The sequence below is a fragment of the Budorcas taxicolor genome, chromosome 12, assembly GCF_023091745.1.
Source record: "Budorcas taxicolor isolate Tak-1 chromosome 12, Takin1.1, whole genome shotgun sequence".
NCBI lineage: Eukaryota > Metazoa > Chordata > Mammalia > Artiodactyla > Bovidae > Budorcas > Budorcas taxicolor.
In genome coordinates, this window is record NC_068921.1 from 71,561,172 (window position 1) to 71,581,095 (window position 19,924).

At 43.9% G+C, this 19,924-nt stretch overlaps 1 protein-coding gene across 1 annotated transcript in view; it reads right to left on the reverse strand.

Moving 5' to 3' along the window:
- LOC128057631 (ATP-binding cassette sub-family C member 4-like) overlaps positions 1-19,924 on the reverse strand; it is a 147,638-nt gene that overhangs the window by 89,091 nt on the left and 38,623 nt on the right. Inside the window, exons 10-13 of the mRNA XM_052650092.1 lie at positions 17,748-17,837; positions 16,007-16,198; positions 6,996-7,090; positions 6,688-6,774 (exon numbers count right to left, since the gene is read on the reverse strand). Coding sequence (XP_052506052.1) covers positions 6,688-6,774; positions 6,996-7,090; positions 16,007-16,198; positions 17,748-17,837 — 464 coding nt within the window. The remainder of the gene's footprint in view (positions 1-6,687; positions 6,775-6,995; positions 7,091-16,006; positions 16,199-17,747; positions 17,838-19,924) is intronic.

Consider the following 19,924-nt stretch of genomic DNA (forward strand, 5'->3'; position numbering starts at 1 on the left):
TTAAATTTATCAGCAGCAAATTTGAATTGAGTGCTACAAAAAAAATTTTAAAACCAGTTCACTGAAGGAGGCACTAACAGCTAAGTCTTTTCCTCTAAAACTCAGCTTAGCAATTATTTACATATTTCATAAAGGAAAACAGCTGAGCAATACCGAGATTACAAAGTGAAAGTGAAAGTGAAGTCTCTCAGTCGTGTCCGACTCTTTGTGACCCATGGACTGTAGCCCACCAAGCTCCTCCGTCCATGGGATTCTCCAGGCAAGAATATTGGAGTGGGTTGCCATTTCCTTCTCCAAAGATTACAAAACCTGACTAAATTAAAACACTATTTTATTGCTATTTGGGAATGGGAGAAGAGGGATTCATGTCTTTTAAAAATGTGTAGATTTTTAGACAGCTTTCAAGGAGATTATTTATAATTAATGATGTAAATATTCACAACAAAAAATTAATAGATTCTTGGGAACCTTTGTCAGAGTGTATTTGCTAGACACTTGCTCCCAAAGAATATTAGATAGAAAATGAATGCCGGAGGGGCCTCCATCAGTCTCTGCAACATTCTCAGTTCCATCCAGGAAGCAAGTCTTCTTTCATTAGGACTGAACAACTTCCAAACATGAAAGTAAAAGAACAGACTCCAAATGGCCCAAATCACAGTGGAAATCACCCAGTGGCTCAGAGCTCCCACCAGTTCTCTTAATCAAAACACCCTCAGTATTCAACCTTATATTTTTTTCACAGAAAAAAAAAAAAAAAAAAACCTATTCCTATATTTCAAATGTAGACCCCTAGGGACTCAGGCCCAGTCTCATTCCACAGGGTCCACAACCCCTCCAGGGAAGCAAATGCTCAGGTCCGGGGCCCCAGTGACCACAGGCAGGTTTCCAGGCAGGTACTCTGAGTGTCCCAGCCCTTCACAGAGCAAATCTCAGAAACCTGGGACAGAGCTCAGCCTGTGAGTGAGTCAGATGGAGAGACTGGAGGCAGCAGGCTGCAGCTCAGTCCCTCTCAGGAGCCTGATGACATCGGACAAGAGACTAAACCTCAGTTTGTTCACCTCAGAACAACGTTAATGAGAACTCATCCATACCTTCTAAGAAATCAAACCATCAATACGCTCAGTAAATGTCAGCCCCTTTCTCCACTCCTCCCTAACCACAAATGGTCATGTGCTTTGGACTCAGGACAGAAACTCTTAACAGGACATTCTGGACACTGGGTCTGTGATCAGAAATAAGACCCTGGGATGTAAACACATACACCATCACTTCGCTAAGCCTAAAAGGATTCATTTTTACCTTTTGACATGTGTTAGCTCAGCATTCAAAACTAAGTTTCTTGGTCAACACCTTTTTAAACTTAGTATAAAGCTTTTAAACAGAATTTTTTCTCCTTAATTCATAATTACCTGCCATTAGTCCCTAAGTTTAGTTCAGTTGCTCAGTTGTGTCCAACGCTTTGTGACCCCATGAACTGCAGCATGCCAGGCCTCCCTGTCTATCACCAACTGCCAGAGTCTACCCAAACCCATGTCCATTGAGTCGGTGATGCCATCCAACCATCTCATCCTCTGTCCCTAAAGGTGGATGTTAATCAGATCTGATGGGTTGCTACATCCAAGATGAACCAACCCAAAAGTTTTAAGATGTTTTCTTCCTAACAACCTATCACAGATGAGGTAATACAAATAACTACAGTGAAGTGATCAATTGATGGCTTTGGTTTTTCCCTAAATAATGCTTTTATCCAAATCACTAGAAAAATACACTATTTTCCAAGTTTTTAAAGATTTCCAAGTCATGCCATAGAAATGACTGAGTCAGCAACCAGTTGTATAACAGTTATTCCTATATAAAGGCTGTGTTAATTTTATAATCCCACATATAATCCTATATAAGGGTTGTATTAAGAGGGAACACATCCCGTGGTAGAGGCGATACAAATAAGACAGAGTCCCCACCTTCATTCATTCAATCAGCAGAGGTCTGCTGAGGAGCCACACACTGTCCTAAGTGCTGAGGATCCATCCACACATCAAGATGGAAGACAATACTCTGCACCGTGTAGAGGACACAGTGAATAAGTATAGAAAATGTGCCACTGGGCTGTGACCTGTGCTCTCAAGGAAAAGCAAGGGCAGCTGCTGTCTTAGATGTGGAGACACGCGAGCCCTGAGACTAACTGGGGAAACATCCTAGAAGAAGGCACAGCAGGTTCAGGGTTCCTGGGACAGAACACACTGGACGGAGGCACCTTCTTGCATTCATAGTTTATGGGTGGCAGGTGGTGGTGGTAGTTTAGTGGCTAAGTCGTGTCTGACTCTTGCAACCCCATGGACTGTAGGCTCCTCTGTCCATGAGACTTTCCAGGCAAGAATACTGGAGTGGGTTGCCATTTTCTTCTCTAGGGTATCTTCCTGACCCAGGAGTCGAACCCGGGTCTCCTGCACTATAGGCAGATTCTTTCCCAACTGAGCTACAGTGGGTGGCAGGGGGACTCATAAATGGTCAAGTGCACCCACTGAGGGCTGGGGGAAGACAGAGGGCACGGGCGCCCTCTGGAGGAGTAGGTGGGAATGGCAGGTCCCATCCTCCGCCTTCCTTCTGTGTCCTGGCGCACTGCTCCCTGGCTCTGGACAGAGGGACCAGTATGTACAGACAGACAGGGGTGAGAAAGAACCCCACAGAGCCAGCCCAGCTGGATACCGAGTGGGTGTGCGGATGCGCTGGAAAGGCTGAGGGGGGCAGACGGCAAGGAAGCCTGTTTGTTTGAGGACCTGGAGCTGCTTTGTGAATGTGGTGGTGGGCTGAGGGCGGAGGGCGGGGGAGGCGGAGGCGGGGCGAGGGCATGGGCAGAGGTGTCCTTGAAGGGCTGGAGTAGGAGTGTGAGCTATGTAGACAGGAGGGTGAGCTGTGTAGACAGTAGCGTGGGAGTCTGATCACGACAGACCCCAAGATCTGATGACGCAGGAGGCAGGGGTCTAGTGATGTGGGGCTGAACCAGGATGGGATCCATGGCTGGACACAGGTGAGGCTGCATCAGTTCATGTAAGGCCCTCATCTTCTGTAGCTGATAGAATCCACTGTGTTCACAGCATAAGCTGTAAAAGTCATGAACCTCAATGACCTTGGATATAAATTCATGACTGAAGGAAACTTAACGGCAAGCAGAAGTGTGAGTCATTCATTTGTAATACAAAACCCTCCCCATGACCAAGCTTCCACAGGACCACCATCTCTCACAGTATATTGTTCCATCCGATTCTCTGACTTGAGAACACTCTCCAGTTGCTGCTGAGTGGTTTCCTAAATTCCTTTCACGCTCTCTGCTTTAACTTTTCCTAGAGAATGTGGTTCTGATTACAAACAGCAGTCTTAAGCTTGCTTCTATCAAGTATATATCCAAAGCAGAACGTTCAAAATATTTGAGAGGATTTTATAAATATCTCCAGTGTTTGAAAAAGAACTCAGGAGAACTTCTGCGATCAGCACCCTGTACTTGGCACCAAAATGCCTTGCTCTCCCTTCCCTATGACACGGATGCAGTGACTAGCAGAATCTGCTCCTGCCCTGATGGGGAACTTGTGCAGATGCTCACAAGACGGGGTGACACATTAGTGAGCTCAGGGTGGGGCTGGGAACAAGGAGGCTGAGACACTCATGATGCCAGGAGGGCAGGGGTGGGGAGTCTCTGTCACAGCACGAGCTCCTGTCACTGAACTCGTGACAAGACACAAGGCACTTCTCTAAGGGAAAACTCATCAAGTCATGAATGGGAGAGGCTGGGAAAGGGGGGTCAGATCAGAGAGCTGGAGACAACGCCATGTGTCATCTGCCCTGTTCTCTCTTATTCTCAAGGATTCTGTGCCACTATGCAGGTTTGTATGTGTGTTACAATATACCTAACATGAAATTTACTGTTTTTGTCATTTTAAGCATACAGCTCAGTGGCATGAAGTACATTCACATTGCTGTGCAACCATCACCACCATCCATCTCCACAACTCTTTTATCATCCCAACACTAAGCACGTTTTATACAAGGGCAGGTTCCACCAAAGTCTAACAATGCCTGCTTAGTGGATGTGGAATCCTAGCTCCTAGCCAGCTCCTAGTGTCCAGACCCCAGAGCTCCTCACAGGCCTCCCTCTCACATTTTCTGACTCTGCTGAAGTCTCTACTTTGCTCTTCTGGACTTGCTGTAAATCAATCATGTCCCCTCAGATTCACATGTGGTCACCTGAGTCATCAGTACCTTAGAATTTGGTGTCATGGACTTTAAAGGCAATTATTACTCTTAATTATACTGGACCTAATCTAATCTTATTGGTGTGCTTAGATGAAGAGACTAAGACACAAGGACAGAGACACAAGCATGTAAATCAATGAAGTTAGAGCACCCCCCTCACCATGCACAAAAATAAACTCAAAATGGCTTACATACTTAATCATAAGACGTGACACCATAAAACTCCCAGTAGAGATTACAGGTAAAACATTCTCTGACAAACATTCTCTGACATAAATTATACCAATGTTTTCTTAGGTCAGTCTCCTAAGGCAACAGCTATATAAGCAAAAATATACAAATGAGGGCTTCCCTGGTGGCTCAGTGGCAAAGAATCCACCTGCCAGTGCAGGAGACATGGGATCCCTCCCTGGTCCAGGAAGCTCCCACATGCGCAAAGCACCTCAGCCCATGCAGCACAACTACTGAGCCTGTGCTCTGGGGCCCAGGAGCCGCAACTACTAAGTCCATGCCGCATAGAGCCTGTGCTCTGCAACGAGAGCAGCCACCACAGTGAGAAGTCCATGCACCACAGCTAGAGAGTAGCCCCTGCCCGCTGCAACTAGAGAAAACCCCGACCGTGTGAGGACACAGCGAGGGGATGTGGTCAGAAGCCAAGGAGAGAGGTCTCAGGAGGAACCAGACCACCCAAACCGTGAACCTGTAGCCTCAAGAACTGTGACAAATTTAATTTCTATTCTTTGAGCACCCCCATCTGTGACAACTTGCTATAGACGGAATGTTTTACTCCTCAAAAGTCATCTATTGAGACCTAATCCCCACTGTGTTGGTATTAGGAGGTAGGGCCATTGGGAGGGACCAGGTCATGAGGGTGGAACCTGCATGAAAGGGATTAGTGCCCTGATAAAAGGGACCCACAGGGCCCCCTCACCTCTGCCACCACATGAGGCCACAGGAATCGGACTCACCAGACTGAATCTTTCAGCACCCTGACTTGGACTTTCCCAGCCTCCAAAACCATGAGATAAAAACTTGTTATTTCTAAAGCCACTCAGCTCTGGTTCCTGTGAGAGCAGCCTGGAGAGACACAGTGCTAGAAACTAACACAGGACCTGAAAGAGAGAATTTCCAAACAGCTCCTCTCTGCTGCACACCCCGCCTCCTCCAGGCTAGGACATGCCTGATGTTCTCGTCACAGCCCTGCTTCCTCCTCCCTCCACACCTGAGCTTCTACTCTTGCTTCAGTACTTCCCCTCCAACTGACACTTCCCCTTTACACTCGGCACTTACTATCCTGTATTAAAACACTCTAAATCCTGACTGTGCTGAGCTTTCACTCAGGCATCTGTCTTAACAAGCTCCATGTAGAGACAGGTTCCTCAGAAGCAGGAATGAGAGCTGGGCATCCTAGCCTCCCTGATTCTGCCCAGTGTGGGTCCTTCCCCTCTCCTGGCTCACTGTCCTCCTTGTAAACTAAGGTTTTGTGCAGTAAGACATTGATCTCAGTGCACACAGCAGGGTGTTTACATGCAGCTGGAAGGTTCATTGGCTTTAACAAAGTGGACAACAGCAATGACCTGACCTTGGGGGAGATGTGAAGGCTGTTTTAGGAAAAAAACAAGTTTGCAAGGCTTTCAAAAAGGCCAGACTAGACTCCATAAGAGGCCTCAGCCAGTGTGTGTTAGGACATATTATACACAGAAAAGAACCAGAGTTGTTTTGCTTTAGTCACTGTATAGCCAACCAGGAGCCACTGACAAGTTCCACATTTTAGAAACAGGAATGAGAGTCAAGACTCAAGCCAGATTATAGGTGACACTACATTGTAGTGTCTAAGTATTAATCCTAGTAAGCATCCATGAAGTAACAAGAAATGATTGAAATCATACTCAGATGTGGGATAAATGATTCTCAAATCTAGACTTTATTTCCAAAGTGATAGAATAACAAGCATAAGCCAACAGGGTCTTTCCATGGAAGGCCTATGTCAGTACCAAAAACTTCGCTTCTAACGTGCCTTAAGCAAATGATCGAGGAAAAACAACTGGCAGCCAAGTACCAGGTTATAGAGTCTCACTCTCTGATTTAAAAACCCTACATCATCTTTCTTACTCCTGGGGTCTGGATCCACCCGGAGTGTCTGGTAATCAACTGCAAGTAGCAGGAGGGAAACTGCCATCTGTTTGTCACTCCCTAAAGCACAGACCCCACTGGCACCACACACACTAGAAGCACCTGCTGTATTTTCCTGTCCTGACCTCATCAGGATGCAAGATTTCTCTACAATGGATCTTCTGTGGAGGGAAGGGAGGGGAGGAAGGAACACCAGGGCAGAGAAAGCTGAGTCTCCTGGAGCACAAAGACCTTCCTGAGCTCTCTTCCCCCATCTCTACAAGGCTCTTGGAAAGAAGAAACGATAGAAAACAGGAGCAAACTCACTCTTCGAACAAGTGCCTGCTGACTCCTGCATCCACTGCGCTGAGAGGATCGTCCAGGAGGTAGATGTCTGCGTCCTGATACACGGCTCTAGAAAACACAGAGAGACATCAGGAGATGACACTTCACACTCCTTGGGTCTCATCTCTGAATCATGATGGTGTCCAACAACTCCATGTTCCTTCTACAAGCTCAGGGAAAGGGCCAAGACCCAGTTTCACACAGGCCCACCCAGTGAGCAGAGTCTGTGTGCTCACGTCCACTAGGAGCCGCAGAGGAGGAGGGGCAGATTGCAACTGAACCCCACTCACCTGGCGAGGCTGACCCGGGCTTTCTGTCCTTCACTCAGCGGGGTTCCTCGGTCTCCTATCTCAGTTAGATCTCCTTCCTCCAAAAGGTGTAAATCCTATACAGATAGAAAAGAGAGGAAAGAAAAAGATATAAAATGTGGTCTACTACCATCTTACACTTTTAGCATTAGTTCCTCACACAAGTATTTGACTAACGTGCATGCATGCTCAGCTGCTAAGTCGTATTCAACTCTTTGTAACCCCATGGACTAGGGCTTGTCAGGCTCCTCTGTCCATGGGATTCTCCAGGCAACAACACTGGAGGGGTTTGCTGTTTCCTCCTCCAGGAGATCTTCCTGACCCAGGGATCGAATCAGTGTCTCCTGTGTCTCCAGCACTGGCAGGTGGATTCTTTCCCACCAAGCAACCTGGGAAGCTAGAGCAGTGGGTATAAGTCAGAGTAACTAAACTGTGACCTTGAACATTAAAAAAAGAAAAAAAAAACCTCTCAGTGCTTTTTATTTGTTTTCATTCTGTAGTTTTGCACAGCATCTATGCATTTGACCATTTTAACAGATATTTACTGAGGACCTACTGTATGACAGGCATTGCTCTGGGCACAATGAACTCAGCTGTGAAGAAACAAAGCTCCTAGAGTTTCTTTCCATGATGGAAGATGGACGATATGGAAAATTAACCTGAGCGCAAGTACTGAGGACAGCAAGAAAAAGGTAGCCGGCTCAGGGAAGTGGAGAGTAAAGGAGGGAAGTGAGTCTACACTGGGGTTGGAGGGCTCTGCTCAGAGGGGGTGTGAGCAGATCTGGAGGGGGGTGCTCAGGCAGTCCTGGAGAGGCTGCTCCTCGCAGAGGGAGGGGCGAGTGCAGGGGCCATGGGGAGATGCCCAAGGGGTTCAGGACAAGGAGGCAGGAGAGCACAGCTGAGTAAGAATGAGGGGAGTGAGGGCGGAGACAGAGCAGGAGGAGTCTGGGGGCACTCCAGTAACAGGAGGGGGAGGATGGACCTGTTTGAGGTTTTAAGGAATCACTCTTGTGCTTTACAGAAAAAGACAGTAAGTGGGGAAGGGGAAGGGTGGATACAAGTGAGGAGGCTCCCAGAATAATTGAGGTGAGAGATGACGGTGGTCAGGATCAGAGTGAGAGCAGTGGGAATGGAGAGATGGGGTCACACTCCAGGCACATGTTGAAGGCGGAGTCCGAAAGACCTGCTGACAGGATGGGTGTGGGTTGTAGGAGAAGAGAAGACTGTGGTGTTTGGGGTGAGGAAGGGGAAGGACAGGGTCTCCATTTACTGAGTTGGAGAAGATGGTGGATGCAGGTTTAGGGAACTTTGCCCATGGACAACTGAGATGACCTCCCAGTGGGGTCATGTTGCATTTGTACATGCAGGTGTGAAGGTCTGTGCTAGACACAGGTGTGAGAGCTGGTGGCCCAGGAAGTGAACGCACAGGACTTGTTTTTTATCAAGGAATGAGTGTCTCTTAAAAAGACATTTTGCTGATCTCTGGCTCAGCTTCCCACTTTCAAAGAAGGGATAACACCTGACCCAAGTCTTCACAGTGATACTTAAAGTGAGTGATAGACAAGATTTGTACAAGAAATGGGAGCGGAAAGAGCAAGCTGGGCAGGAAAACCAAAGGGAAAGAAACAGTGTACTCAACGTACACCCAGCAGATCAGCTGAACTAAGTAGATGCTTGTCTGTGAAAGCAGGAAAAACTCAAAGCTAAGAAGGAAAGAAAGTTATAACTTGAGGATCTGGGAATCAATCAAAAGTTATATTTGAATATTATTTAACAAGTAAATAGACAAATCAGCCTATTTTCCCCAGAGTACCATGGGGAGAATGACAATAGATGACAGGTACATTCCCAAAATGATGCGATAGAAATCAGGCTTAAGAAGTTGTTCAGTCACTCAGTTGTGTCTGACTCTTTGTGATCCCATGGAATGCAGCACTCCAGCCTTCCTTTTCCTTTACCATCTCGTGGAGCTTGTTCAAACTCATGTCCACTGAGTCAGGGATGTCATCCCACCATCTCATCCTCTGTCATCCCCTTCTCCTCCTGGCTTCAATCTTTTCAGCATCAGGGTCTTTTCTAATGAGTTGGTCTTCCCATCAGGTGGTCAAAGTATTAGAGCTTCAGGATCAGTCCTTCCAATGAATATTCAGGGTTGATTTCCTTTACAACTGATCTCCTTGCAGTCCAAGGGACTCTCAAGAGTCTTCTCCAACACCACAGTTCAAAAGCATCTATTCTTCTGCACTCAGCTTTCTTTAAGATCCAACTCTCACATCCATACATGACTGCTGGAAAAACCATTGCCTTGACTAGGCAGAACTTTGTTGGCAAAGTAATGCCTCTGCTTTTTAATATGCTGTCTAGGTTTTTCATAGCTTTTATTGCAAGGATAATTTAATTTCATGACTGCAGTCACCATCTGCAGTGATTTTAGAGCCTAAGAAAATAAAGTCTGTCACTGTTTCCATTCTTTCCCCATCTATTGCCGGGAAGGGATGGAACCAGATGCCATGATCTTAGTTTTTTGAATGTTGAGCTTTAAGCCAACTTTTTCACTTTCCTCTTTCACCTTCGTCCAGAGGCTCTTTAGTTTCCTTTCATTTTCTGCTGTAAGGGTGGTGTCATCTGCATATCTGATATTATTGATATTTCTCCCAGCAATCTTTAATCCAGCTTTTGCTTCATCCAGCCTGGCATTTCACATGGTATACTCTTTCTATAAGTTAAATAAACAGGGTGACAATATACAGCCTTGTACTCCTTTCCCAATTTGGAATCAGTCTGTTGTCCCATGTCTAGTTCTAACTGTTGCTTCTTGACCTCTATACAGGTTTCACAGGTGGCCTGTAAGGTGGTCTGGTATTTCCCTCTCTTTTAGGAATTTTCTACCCTTTGTTGTGATCCACACAGTGAAAGGCTTTATCATGTAAATGAAGCAGAAGTAGATACTTTTCTGAAATTCTCTCGCTTTTTCTATGATTCAACAGATGTTGGGAATTTGATCCCTGGTTCCTCTGCCTTAGACTTAAGTTCCATGGTATTATATTAGAAGTCTTAGGTTACCTGTAATTATCAATTGGCACATTCTGTCATAGACAGGATTTGTTTGGAGTTTTTATCACTAACTCCCTCATGCATCAACTTAGGATGCACAGCAGTACCTTTCTGCAGGTGAAGCCCTCACTTCTCTGTCTCTACTGCAGCAAATCTGGGGAGAAAGCAAGTAGCACGCTGGTGCCACCATGACAAGCAAGTCCTTTGATCTCCCTAAGTCTCATTTTCCTCTTCTATAGAATGTGCTGCAGAAACCAGTCACTGAACTCAAGGATGCTGTGAGAATGTAAAGTATGTGAACACCTGCACAAATGAAAAATGGACATGAGTTGATTATAACTTCCTCTTGGTGACTGATCCCTATTTTCTCATCAAGCCAACAACAGGACCCTGTTTACAGTGTCAATCATAACATACAAAGCACATGATCACCACAGAAGAAAGAGATTCCATCGTAACCCTCCCTGACAACCACAAAACACAGACACACACAGATTCTCCACTCACTCAAATCTTAATGCAGGTGCATCTGATGAAAGGCAGCAAATGTTCTGTTGTGTTAATTTATAATTATCTCACCTTCTTTCTTTTGGAGCTCAGAAATTAATACCATCTCTTGCTTTTGTTTTTCATTGAAAAAAATGGGCTGTGTTATGTTCTCAACCTCATGCACACACACACAATTACTGGGCCTCTCTTTCACTGTTCACAGTCCTTGCAAACTGTTCTGCTTAGTTTTTATGCTTCATTTTATGTTGTTAAATGGTTTTCTTCTTAAAATAGCACAACATTGTAATATAGCAATCTTAACCACATTCTAGAAAAGGCACTCACGGCCTCTCTTTCCAGGACCTAAGAAATTATCTCTGAGTCTAATAGTAATACTTTGAGTGTGTGTTGACTCTGCAAATTATATATGAACAAGCAACCAAGGGGACAAACATTTAGAAGGCTTTGAAGTAAAACGAAGTCAAGTTGATTTCTCAGCCAATGTGTTCTGATTAGATTAAAGGGGAAAAGCCTGAGTTGAGCATATATTATAGCTCCTTCCACTGACAGGAAAGTGTTCTTATTCATATTTGTTACCTCAAAGTTAAGTAAGTAAGTGTTAGTCACTCAGTCATGTCCAATTCTGTGATCCCATGGACTATAGCCTACCAGGCTCCTCTGTCCATGGAATTCTCCAGGCAAGAATACTGGAGTGGGTTGCCATTTTCTTCTCCAGGGGATCCTTCCAACCCAGGGAGTGAACCCAGGTCTTCCTGCATTGCAGACAGATTCTTTACGTCTGAGCCACCAGGGAAACCCAAAAATTTAGCCAACTCTCACTGAACAGCAGACACACACACTAGAGGCAAACTAGGAAATGGTGACGCTGGTTGGATGCCATCCGCCCAGAAGCACATCAAGGACCCTTCAGCGATGGTGGAGATTTACAGTAGAAGCACCACGGAGCAGACTGCTGAAATGGTTAACGGGGGCCAGATGTGAGGCCAAGGCAGAGGAGGGCTGGGTTCCAGAGTCAAACAGCAAGAGGCCCTGCTTTCCTTCACAGCTTTTCTTCCAGTTGGAATTGCTCTTTCTCTCACAGCCTGTCAATATCCTGCCCATTTTCTAGCCTCACCCCAAACACACTCTCCCATGAAACCATCCTGCACTCATCTCTCTTCCTGCTGGGTTCCCAAGGCTCTGTTTACACCTCTCATCTTTCATAAAGGACCATCTTATTCTGCTCCATCATTTGTACACGTGCACACAGCTTCTCTCAGCTCCTGGGGGGTAAGATCTGTGCACCAAGCTCTGTGCTGGACCCTGATGCTCATTATCTCTAATCCTCACAGCAAGATGCACAGTAAGTACTGGCCCCACTTCACAGATGAGGAAACTGAGACTGAGTGAGGACCACATCACCGCTCAGCTGTTAAACAGAAGAGCTAGAATCTGAACCAGCTCATGTCAGTTCAGAGCCTTCTCTTTCACATCATGCCGCCCAGATGGTGACTGAAGGTATATTTGAAATGAAGACAACTCATTAAAGTAACTCAAGACTTGAAGGCCTCTACACCTAGACATATAAGTATCAATGAACTTATTATCTGATGATTGTCAAAGCAGTCTGAAAAGAAATGTCCAAGTAAGTGATCTATGTGGAAAAATATTAAACTAGAATTTATCAATTTGATGCCTTTAAATACATGTTTACTAAACATTTTCAGATGTCTTAAAGATAACAGGTAACAAATGGTACACACTATACTGGGTAACAGGATATTGTTATTGTTGATTTACATAGCGTACTATGTGTAGAGCACTGATAGAAATATCTTGAATAACTGAAGCGAAATACTCCTCCATAAGAAGTTAAATACTTCTTTCTTACATGTCACACTTATGGATATAATTTTCTAGAATCTGGCTGAGCTTATATTTAAGAATTAATTTATTTTAAAACTCATTTACAGAGTACTTGTTATGTCCCTAGCAATCAGGTGCTTTAAAATAACAAGCACATTTCAATCTCAAAAAAACCTCATGAGGTTGATAGTTTTACTATCTCAATTTTACAGATGAAGAAACAGGCCTGTAAGGATCAAAACAAAAAAACCAAAACAAAACATAACAAAACATCTGGTCAATAGAGTGATTGGGACTCAATTCCTGAACCTTCTGACTCCTAGACCTTGGAGTTGATGTCATCAGCCTGAATCATCATTGCAGTCTGATTACTTCATGTCTGCCTGTTTTGTAAGAGAAAAATTTTCAGCTCAATGAACTTAAATAGTTCCTTCAATAAGATCTAGTATAATCCATCTAGTTGCTACTAACATATGTTATATAATAATGTTGCTTTTAGAAAGACAGTAATGAAGATCCTACATGCACGGCAGCAGAGGAGACACAGATGTAAGGAACAGACTTTTGGACTCAGGGGAGAAGCCAAAGGTGGGATAATTTGAGAGAATAGAATGGAAACATGTACATTACCATAAGTAAAATAGATGACCAGTGCAAGTTTGATGCATGAAGCAGGGCACCCACAGCCAGTAATCTGGGGCAATCCAGTGGGATAGGGATAGGGTGGGTAGGGAGGTGGGAGGGGGCTTCAGGATAGGGGGACACATGTATACTCATGGCTGATTCATGTTGATCTATGGCAAAAATCATCACAATATTGTAATTATCCTCCAATTTAAATAAATATTTTTAAAATAAATGTTGCTTTTTTATGCCTTTTCCTCCAGGATTTGGGGGATGTAGGGGTAAGGAGAAATCTTTATTATATCTATATGGATGGATAAATGGATGATGAGAAAAAGGTTAGAATAGTAACAATAGCCACCATTAACTGAAACTCTGGTTTGTTTACATTTCACAGGGATTTTCTGTAGCCTTTACTGTAACCCCAACCCTCCTCCATTTAATAAGAATGGAAACTGAGACACATATCTGGAGTTACTACCCAGGACTGCTTCTCTCCAAAGTGAGAGTGAAAGTTGCTCAGTCTTGTCCGACATTTTTCGACCTCATGGACTATAGTCCATGGAATTCTCCAGGCCAGAATACTGGAGTGGGTAGCCTTTCCCTTCTCCAGGGCATCTTCCCAAACCAGGGATCCAACCTGGGTCTCCCACATTGCAGGTGGATTCTTTACCAGCTGAGCCACCAGGGAAGCCCAAGAATACTGGAATGGGTAGCCTATCCCTTCTCCAGCAGATCTTCCCGACCCAGGAATCGAACTGCATTGTAGATGGATTCTTTACCAACTGAGCTATGAGGGAAGCCTGGCCAAGCCTTTTCTACCACACATGCCATCTCTGTGTCTACAGGCCAGACTAACTCCAGAAAGCTATTATTTCCTGTGATTGCCTTATGACCATCCTCTGATACCTGGAATCCAAAAGGAGACAAACAGAGGCTCTCTCAACTTACTAAGTAGTCATCAGGTGTCATAAAGACCTTGCTGACCTCTTATTAATTGGAGTCATACATGACATTTCAGAGCAGAAACAAAACCTCCTGGAAACCCTCTGACCCAATGTTCTCACTTTGCTGCAGAAACGTCAGAGGTCCAGGCGGGTAACAGGATATGTCCAGAGTGACAGCAGGCAAGTGATGAAGCTGGGGCCAGAACTCTCCTCTGTACTACTTCTCCACGCTGGCCCTCCCTTTCTGCCAAGGAGGGGATGGGCATGAAAGGCCCGAACTCCATGTCCCAACTATGCACGAGAACAGAAGAGCACCTAAATTATGTGTGTGCACGAGCATGTGTGAAAGACAGAAAAAGGCTTTGCACATGGACTCTGAATAAATGGGAGCTACTGTTCCCACTGTTCTATATTTGCTATCCCTTCTTTTCTTACATGGTATCTACACTCTTTAATAAAAATCTAGCCATTCCTACTAATTTGACATCATTTCCACAAACGTACAATCACCCATGAACAAGAACCCAGAATAAAGAAACAAGCCCATTAAACAAGCAATTTAGTTTGTTCACATCATTGTAGAAGGCTACTCACCTGACACAGGGCTTCCTAGCTGGCACTAGTGGTAAAGAATCCACTTGGCAATGCCAGGGACATAAGAGACGAGGGTTTGATCCCTAGATCAGGAAGATCCCCTGCAGGAGGGCATGGCAACCCAGCCCAGTATTCTTGCCTGAAGAATCCCATGGATAGATAAGCCTGTCAGGCCACAGTCCATAGGGCCGCACAGTCGGACACAATGGAAATGACTTAGCATGCACACACTCACCGGATATAACCTATGATGTTCAAGTCATTGTTAGAGCAGAATTACCATTTCCTCACAAAGCAGGTTTGGAGTCTTCAACACCACCTTAAAAGATCTGTCCCTGTCTTTTCCTCACAGTACAAGAGAATAGTGGGATGTCCAGACTGCACTGAACAGAACCCAGGGGTGGGGGTGGTGGGGAACCCTTTGACACTATTATTCACTGATTTTTATAACCCAAGAGAGTAACATAGTATTTAACGTTATTTACTTTTTTCCCTTTCTTTTTGCAAAATTGAATTCTATCAGTTAAGTTTAGTTCTCATCATTTATTCACTAATCTTATTTAAATCCCAACGTACAGTTAAACCTTTCATCTCACCATTTCCATGAAATGCAATGGCATTTCTGAAAATAATCTCCCTCAGTGAAATGATGCAGTATTAAAAAGAAATTTTAAAGCATTCTAGTTTCCTTAAATAATAAATTACAAGTCAAAAATGAAGTGGAGAGAGACACTCACAGACTGAAAGGGAACAAGGAAGCATCAACTAAGTACAGGGGCAGACCTTGTGTGGATCCAACAGTGGATCCAACAGTGGTGGAGATTTCTCAAAAACATGCAAACACAGACTAGCAGGTCGATGATATTCAGGAACTTGAGGTATTTTTCAGGTGAAATACAGTGATTTTCTTTCCCTAAAGGCTTTACTATATTTTAGAGAAAACTAATGAAGTGTTTATAGATGAACTAATCTGAGTTCTAGGATCTACTCCACAATACTCTGGGGTGGGGTGGGGCTGGCCGAGGGCAGGGGTAGAGATGCAGCGAGACTGGTCACCAGCTGATCCTGGCTGAAACTAGGGGTGGGTACATGAAGGGTTCATTGCACTGTGCTCTCTGTTTTTGTAAGTTTTTATAGCTTTCCATTAAAAAAGTTAAAAGCTAACTAAACTTCACAGAATGAAACAACCCTTCCCCACCGAAAAGGTATTCTGTGAGTGTCATTATCCCATAAGCATTAAAAGGAACAGCATATGTAAATAAGCCTGCATAAAAACCCAGAAGACCAACTTTAAAAATTAAGCAACATTCAAAAATCTTTCCATTTTTTTAAAAAGAAATTCTGACAAACCTTGTAGTTTAAATCAACACTATCATTATTTGAAATTCAAAGAAATGCAACTCACAAGTCATTACTCACCTTTTTCAAAGCACAAGCCTTTATTACTTCTTCATACCGTTCTTTTTCATATTTCTTCCCAAATAAAATGTTACTCTTCACAGTTCCTGGAAACAACCAGGGCTGCTGAGAGACATACGCGATCCTCCCGTGGACACTGACCTTCCCCTGGCTCGGGGGCAGCTCCCCCAGGACAGCGCTCAACAGTGACGACTGCAACAGACGGCAGCACACACACGTGAACAGGGTGCACTCAGGGCTGAACACGCCGAGCAGCACACCCAACCCCAACCTGGTGCTTGATACAGGATAGAACCTTTTCCTTCAACAGGATAAAGTTGCAGTTGATTAAAAAAAAAAAAAAATTGAAAATAACACAAAAAGTCAAGGGAAAAAATGACTGATAAGGAATATATTAATAGTATCGTGAAGTCGCTTCAGTTCAGTTCAGTTCAGTTCAGTTCAGTCGCTCAGTCGTGTCCGACTCTTTGCAACCTGATGGACTGTAGCCCACCAGACTACTCTGTCCATGGGATTTTCCAGGTTACAATACTGGAGTGGGCTGCCATTTCCTTCTCCAGGGGATCTTCCCAACCCAGGGATCAAAACGGGGTCTCCCACACTGCAGGCAGACTTTACCATCTGAGCTGCCAGGGAATAGAGCATAACAACAGTATAAACAATCTACTCTGCCCAAGTATCCTTCAAATGAAGTTCTACTCAGGAAAGAGTAATTAAGAATGTTAACATCTTCTCTAGCAGAGCAGCCCAGCAGGATGTGTATTTTCTGTATCTGATGTTTAATTTAGTTGCTCCTGCATCTGAGTATCTTTTGCTTGACAAACACTTGTTCTTAAAAAGCTATGTGTGAAGAATATATCAAAAGATGATTAACTGAAAGAACTCCGAAGTGACCTGTGTCTGCAGAGCAAAAGTCCATCACAGAGGAAATCAGCACCCTTTCGTGCACACATCCCACATTTTAAAAAATAATTTTATTTATCTTGAGTTCTTTTATTTATTTATCATTTATTTTTTACAATATTGTGTTGGTTTCTGCTGTACCACAGTTCTAATTTTATTTATTTTTGTTTGCACTGGGCCTTCATTGCAATGCACGGGGCTTTTCTTGTTGAGGAGCACAGGCTCTAGTGGGCAGGCTTTAGCAGTTGTGGCCCGTGGGCTCAGCAGTTGCAGCTCCCAGGCTCACGACACTGGGCTGAAATAATATGTCTGCATGTCTGTCTCGCCCCAGAACCTGGCTGCCTCTGAAAGGCAGAGAGTAGGGGTCTTGCTCACCTCTGTATCGTTATCTCCAGCACGTGGCTGCACATTCACTGCACGTGCACCGACAGGATCACATCAAGTCACAGGAGGAAATACTCAAAGATTCTGGGAAGAGCTTTGTGACCTCCAGACTTTCTGGAGGGGCCACAAGATGAAAAGAAGTCCTCACTGTCTATGTCCATCCTGAACAGCTGTCACATAAATAATTTCCTTCACGGAGACATCCAAATTCCCCACCAGCAATTCACAACTGGGCCATGTGAAGCACCAAGAAGGAAAAGACAATATGCATTTATCCTGATTTATTTGCCATGAAACCTTCTTGTAAGATTGGTGTTCCATGGAACACACCTAGAGAAACACTGTTCTAGACACACTCAATTCAAACTGAGTCACACTCGGTCTGGGCCCCACTCTGAGGATTGAACAGGGGCTGTGGAGTTGCATCAAGCTGACAAAAGGCATCACAACTTACCTTTCCTGCACCCACAGGTCCAACCACAGCTAACAGTTCACCAGGTCTGACAGTAAATGAAAGGCCTTGTAGGGTTGGGGTCTCTGATGCCTACAAATTAAAGTTTATAAAAAGGTACCCATTTTAATAAAGTAACACAAATTGTTTTACAAAGGGGAAAAGATAACAATAGTCAACATAACTGATATGCAAAATATAACCCACATTTTTCTCTTTCCTGCTTTAAGATACTCTGTCCTGGAGGTCTCTTTATTAAATCTTATCTCTTTGGGGATTTGAGGCAGCTTTAGCTAACTTTAGGAAGGTTCCTTCTTTGACTAGATTCCCATATGAACAGAGGAACATTCCAGCTACTACACAGTTGCGCTCATTTCACGTGCTAGCAAAGTAATGTTCAAAATCTTTCAAGCTAGGCTTCAGCAGTACATGAACAGAGAACTTCTAGATGTATAAGCTGGGTTTAGAAAAGACAGAGGAACCAGAGATCAAATTGCTGACATTTGTTGGGTCACAGAAAAAGCAAGAGAACTCCAGAGAAACATCTATTTCTGCTTCATTGACTATGCTAAAGCCTTTAACTGTGTGGATCACAAGAAACTGTGGAAAATTTTTAAGGAGATCGGAATACCAGATCATGTTACCTGTCACCTGAGCAACCTGTATGCAGGTCAAGAGGAAACAGAATGAGACATGGAACAACAGACTGGTTCCAAATTGCGAAAGGAGTACGTCAGAGCTATATATTGTCACCCTGCTAATTTAACTTTTATGCAGACTACATGATGCAAAATGCCAGGCCAGATGAAACACAAAATGGAATCTAGAATTCTGACAGAATATCAACAATCTCAAACATGCAGGTGATACCACTCTAATGGCAGAAAGTGAGAGCCTCTTGATAGAAGTGAAAGAGGACAGTGATAAAGCTGGCTTAAAACTCAGCATTCTAAAATCTAAGATCATGGCATCTGGTTTCATCGCCTCATGGCAAATAGAAAGAGAGGAAGCGGAAACAGTGGCATATTTTATTTTCTTGTGCTCCAAAATCACTTCAGACAGTGACTGCAGCCATGAAATTAAAAATGCTTGCTCCTTGGAAGAAAAGCTATGACAAACCTAAACTGTGTATTAAAAAGCAGAGACATTACTTTGCCAACAAAGGTCCGTATAGTCAAAGCTATGGTTTTTCCAGTAGTCATGTATGGATGTGAGAATTGGACCATAAAGAAGGCTAAGTACAGAAGAATTGATGCTTTTGAACTGTGGTGTTGGAGAAGACTCTTGAGGGTCCCTTGGACAGCAAGAAGATCAAACCAGTCAATCCTAAAGGAAATCAATGTTGAATATTCATTGGAAGGACTGATGCTGAAGCTGAAGCTCCAATACTTTGACCTGATGCAAAGAGCTGACTGATTGGAAGAGACCCTTATGCTGGGAAAGATTGAAAGTAGGAGGAGAATGGGATGACAGGATGAGATGGTTGGATGGCATCACTGACTGGATGGACATGAGTTTGAACAAGCTCCGGGAGAATGGTGAAGGACAGGGAAGTCTGGCATGCTGCAGTTCTTGGAGGTGCAAAGACCTGGACACTACTGAGCTACTGAACAACAACAAGAACAGAAATACTGGAGTGGGTATCCATTCCCATGGACAGAGGCACCTGGTGGGGTATAGTCCATGGGGTCACAAAGACTCAGACATAGCTGAAGTGACTAATACTTCACACTTCAGCCCAGAATATTAGATCTGGCTTTTCTGGCCCAGCTGGTAAAGAATCTGCCTGCAGTGTGGGAGACCTAGGTTTGATCCATGGGTTAGAAAGATCTCCTGGAGAAGGGAAAGGCTACCCACTCCAGAACTCTGCCCTAGAGATAATCATGAACTGTATAGTCCATAGGGTCACAAAGAGTCAGACACGACTGAGCAACTTTCACTTTTCAAGAAAAGATGTATTTATGTTCTATATCTTTTGTTTATGGTGATCCTATTGTATAGCACAGGGAATTATATGTAATACTCTGTAATAAAACATAATGAAAAATAAACTAAAAATTAAAAGAAGAATTTACATACTTTAAGCTCAACACATGCTAATACATTGAAAGCTCTCTTGAAAATGAGAAAAAGAGCAACATCAACATGTCAAATGCCTCAGGCTGATTTTATACTTAATC